Source organism: Neofelis nebulosa, chromosome 4 (genome assembly GCF_028018385.1).
Source record: "Neofelis nebulosa isolate mNeoNeb1 chromosome 4, mNeoNeb1.pri, whole genome shotgun sequence".
In the NCBI taxonomy this organism is placed as follows: domain Eukaryota; kingdom Metazoa; phylum Chordata; class Mammalia; order Carnivora; family Felidae; genus Neofelis; species Neofelis nebulosa.
The window spans coordinates 158,271,774-158,276,752 of NC_080785.1; the positions used below are offsets into that span (position 1 = coordinate 158,271,774).

The 4,979-nt window shown below is 42.2% G+C and overlaps 1 protein-coding gene across 1 annotated transcript; it reads left to right on the top strand.

Moving 5' to 3' along the window:
* The first annotated feature begins 281 nt into the window (after positions 1-281).
* Positions 282-3,350, top strand: LOC131508614 (olfactory receptor 10H3-like). Its single transcript, XM_058723580.1, has 2 exons — positions 282-962; positions 3,312-3,350. Exons 1-2 carry the CDS (start codon positions 282-284, stop codon positions 3,348-3,350), a joined length of 720 nt encoding a protein of 239 aa, XP_058579563.1.
* Positions 3,351-4,979: the final 1,629 nt, after the last annotated feature.

The window sequence follows — 4,979 nt, forward strand, 5'->3', positions numbered from 1 at the left end:
GCCATCCAGGCGCCCCTGGAAGAACATTTCTTGACTATACACATGCTAAATGAAGGCAAAGTATTGTGAGAACAAAGAGCACTCCTTTCTGCTCATGATCAGGAGCTATGACTGCTACGTGGCTGTCTGCCACCCCATGTGCTACAGTATGCTCATGAGTCCCTGTGGCTGTGCAGTCCTACATCCCAGGGTTGGGCTGGTGGCTCAGCTGGGAATGACAATGACCCCAATGGTTTTTCATCTCACTTTCTTGTAGGTCTTGTGTGATCCACCATTTTGTCATGCTGGTTGACATGCTCTCCACCCACCGCACCATCATCTGGATGGCCTGTGCCAGCCAGATGTTTTTCTCCTTCACATTCGGCTTCACCCACTCCTTCCTGCTCAAGATCATGAGCTACGACCGCTACGTGGCCATCTGCCACCCCCTGCACTACAATGTGCTCATGAGCCCCCGTGGCTGTGCCCGCCTGGTGTCCTGGTCCTGGGCCAGTGGCTCAGTCATAGGGATGATGTCGACCCTGATAGTTTTTCACCTCACCTTCTGTGGGTCTAATGTGATCCACCATTTTCTATGCCATGTGTTTTCCCTCTTGAAATTGGCCTGTGGGAAAGAAACATCCTCCGTCACCTTGGGTGTGATCCTGGTGTGTGTCTCAGCTCTGATGGGCTGTTTATTCCTCATCGTCCTCTCCTATGTCTTCATCGTGGCCGCCATATTGCGGATCCCCTCTGCTGAGGGCAGGCACAAGACCTTCTCCACATGTGTGTCCCACCTCACGGTGGTCATTGTGCACTACGGCTTTGCCTCCATTATCTACCTCAAGCCCAAGGGCCCCCATTCTATGGACAGTAACACCCTGATGGCCACCACCTATACAGTCTTCACCCCCTTTCTCAGCCCGATCATTTTCAGCCTCAGGAATAAGAAGCTCAAGAACGCCATAATGAGAAGTTTCCATGTTTTCATGTGTATGTTAGTCATCTGGTGTCTTCTTCAGAAAAGTTTCTTCTCATGTCTTCTACCCATTTCTTACCTGGGTTGTTGAGTTTTGGGTGTTAAGATTGATAAGTTTTTAAATTTTTTGTAATGTTTATTTATTTTTGAGAGAAAGAGAGAGAGAGAGACAGAATGTGAGCAGGGAGGGGCAGAGAGAGAGGGAGACACAGAGGCTTCAGGCTCTGAGCCATCAGCACAGAGCCTGATGCAGGCCTTGAACTCATGAACCGTGAGATAACGATCTGAGCTGAAGTCAGATGCTTAACCAACTGAGCCATCCAGGTGCTCTGAGTTCGATAAGTTCTTTATGGATTTTGGATACGATTCCTTTATGAGATATGTTATTTGCAAATATCTTCTCTCATTCCATAGGCTGCCTTTTGGTTTTGTTGATTGTTTCCTTCTCTGTGAAGAAGGTTTTATCTTGATGAAGTCCCAATGGCTCAAGTTTGTTTTTGTTTCCCTTGTCTTCAGCAATGTATCTAGTAAGAAGTTGCTATGGCCAAGGTCAAAGAAGTTGCTCTCTGTGTCCTCTAGGGTTTTGATGGTTTCTCATCTCACATGTAGGTCTTTCATCCATTTTGAATTTATTTTTGTGTCAGGTGTAAGAAAGTGGTACAGTTTCATTCCCCTGCATGTTGCCATCCAGTTTTCTCAATACCATTTGTTGAAGAGACTGTCTTTTTTCCATTGGATATTCTTTACTGCTTTATCGAAGATGAGTTGGCCATAGAGTTGTGGGTCCATTTCTGGGTTTTCTATTCTGTTGCATTGATCTATATGTCTGTTTTTGTGCTAGTCATATTGTCTTGATGACTAGGGGTTTGTAATATAACTTGAAATCTGGAATTGTGATTGCCTCCAGTTTTTTCTTTTTCAGGATTGCTTTGGCTATTTTCAGTCTTTTGTGGTTCCATACAAATTTTAGGATTCTCTATTCTAGCTCTGAGAAGAATCCTGGTGATATATTTTCCTAGGGATTGCATTAAATGTGTAGATGGCTTGGGTAGTATACACACTTTAATATTGTTTGTTCTTCCAATCCATAAGCATGCAATGATTTTCCATTTCTTTGTGTCTTTTTAAATATCCTTCATAAGTCTTCTATAGTTTTCAGAGTACAGATATTTTACTTCTTTATTAGGATTATTCCTAGGCATCTTATTGTTTTAGTGCAATTGTAAATGGGATTGATTCCTTGATTTCCTTTTCTGATGCTTCATCATTGGTGTATAGAAATGCAACATATTTTTGCACATTGATTTTATATGCTCAATATCGCTCATCATCAGAGAAATACAAATCAAAACTACAATGAGATATTACTTCACACCTGTCAGAATGGCTAAAACTAACAACACAAGAGACAACAGGTGTTGGCAAGGATGCAGAGAAAAGGGAGCCCACTTGCACTGTTGGTGGCAATGCAAACTGGTGCAACCACTCTGGAGAATAGTATGGATGCTCCTCCAAAATTGAAAAATACAACTACCCTACAACCCAGCAATTGCACTATTACCCAAAGGACACAAAAATACAAATTTGAAGGGGTACATGCACCCCAATGTTTATAGCAGCAGTATTACCAATAGTCAAATGATGGAGAGAGCCCCAATGTCCATCAACTGATGAATGAATAAAGATGTGGAATATTGCTCATACACAATGGAATATTACTCAGCCATCCAAAAGAATGAAATCTTGCCATTTGCAACAATGTCGATAGAGCTAGAGTGTATTATGCTAAGTGAAATAAGTCAATGAGAGAAAGACAAATATTGTATGATTTCACTCATATGTGGAATTTAGAAAACAAAACAGGGGTGCCTGGGTGGCTTAGTCAGTTGGTCATCCGACTTCAGCTCAGGTCATGATCTCACACTTTATGAGTTTGAGCCCTGCATCAGGCTCCGTCCTGACAGTGCAGAGCCTGGAGCCTGCTTTGGATTCCATGTCTTCCTCTCTCTCTCTGCCCCTCCCCCACTCACTCACGCTCTGTCTCTCTCTGTCTAAAAAGTAAATAAAGATTAAAAAAATTTTTTAAACAAAACAGATGAACACATAAGAAGGGAGGGAAGAGAAGGGGGAGAAACAAACCATAAGAGACTGTTAATGATAGAGAACAGACTGAAGGTTGATGGAGGGAGGTGGGTGGGAGATGGATAGACAGGTGATGGGCACTAGCAGGGCACTTGTGATAAGCACTGGATGTTGTATGCAAGTGATGAATCACTGAGTTCTACTCCTGAAACCAATATCGCACTGCATATTAATAACTAAAAATTAAATTAAAAAAAATAAAAGATTCCAGAGAAAATTCAGTCCCTTAAGCTACTGTTGGCCAGTTTAGTGATGAAGAAATATGGTAGAAGGCCTGAGGACAATAACAGCTATCTCCACAGGAATGTTGTAGAGTTTTAGTCTATGAAAATACACACATCCGTAGATGTTGGATGCATGCTGGGTATTTGTTTTTCCCCAATTTTTTACACCCCTCTTGCATGGCATCTAGTGACCATGATCTCTTGTTCTTGACCCCATGTGATGAACTCCTTCCCATTACTCTGTCTAAGGATGTGTTGTCTCTCTATGGACCAGTGGGGAGCATCACATGGATGTGTCTGGGCAATAACTCACAAGGTCTTCTTGAATGTTCATGCAAGGGAAGATTTTCCCCTCCTCCAACATAAGGATAAAGAAAATTAAGCAGGGTAATAATATCCGACCCCAGAATTGACCCTTTTCATATCAAGCTATTCATCTAGTGGTTTATAGTATTGTCTTTTAGAGTATGACAAATGCACAAAAAAATTAAACTATTAGTCTCTAAGAAGATGATCTATTGTTTACAATTCCTCACTGCCTTGGAAGGGATAGACCTTAAGGGAGGATTTCTGTATAATATAGGGTTCAGGGATGCCTGAGTGGCTCAGTTGGTTAGGCGTCCAACTTCAGTTCAGGTCATGGTCTCACTGCTTGTGAGTTCGAGCTCCGTGTCAGGCTCTGTGCTGACAGCTCAGAGTTTGGAGCCTGCTTCAGATTCTGTCTCCATCACTCTGCCCCTCCCTGGTCATTCTCTCTCTCTCTCTCTCTCAAATATGAAAAATAAAACTTAAAAAATTTTTAAAAAAACAGGGTTCAGAGGGTGAAGCAGAGAGAGGAAGGGAGAGACACCGGAAGAGAGAGAGAGAGAAAGATAAATAGTGGGATATGAGTCCTGAAAATGATCTGAACAAGAAGTTGGATAAAAGTGCATATGGGGCAAAATCTGGAAAAGGCATGAAAATGAGAAGGAAGTTGGTAACAGCACAATTTACACATGAGGAAGGGAAAGGGAAGGGAGAGTGAGAGAGAAGGAGGGGGGAGAGGAATAGGGAGGAAAAGAGAGAGAGAAAGGGGGGGGGGATCAGTGCTTGGATAAGAACATAAAGCAAGTTGAAAGGGTGTTGCTTTGCACTCTCAACAATAGCTAAATTATGGAAAGAGCCTAAATGTCCATCAACTGATGAATGGATAAAGGATTGTAGTTTATATACACAATGGAATACTACGTGGCAATGAGAAAGAATGAAATATGGCATTTTGTAGCAACATAGATGGAACTGGAGAGTGTTATGCTAAGTGAAATAAGTCATACAGAGAAGGACAGATTCCATATGTTTTCACTCCTATGTGGATCCTGAGAAATTTAACAGAAGACCATGGGGGAGGGGAAGGGAAAAAAAAAGCTAGAGAGGGAGGGAGCCAGATCATAAGAGACTCTAAAAAACTGAGAATAAACTGAGGGTTGATGGGAAGGTGGGAGGGAGGGGAGGGTTGGTGAGGGGCATTGAGGAGGGCACTTGTTGGGATGAGCACTGGGTGTTGTATGGAAACCAATTTGACAATAAATTTCATAAAAAAAAGAACATAATCGCAGATATGTCTTTATATAACAGGTTAGTTTGCATATGTACATTTCTGTGCTGTTAGCTGAAAA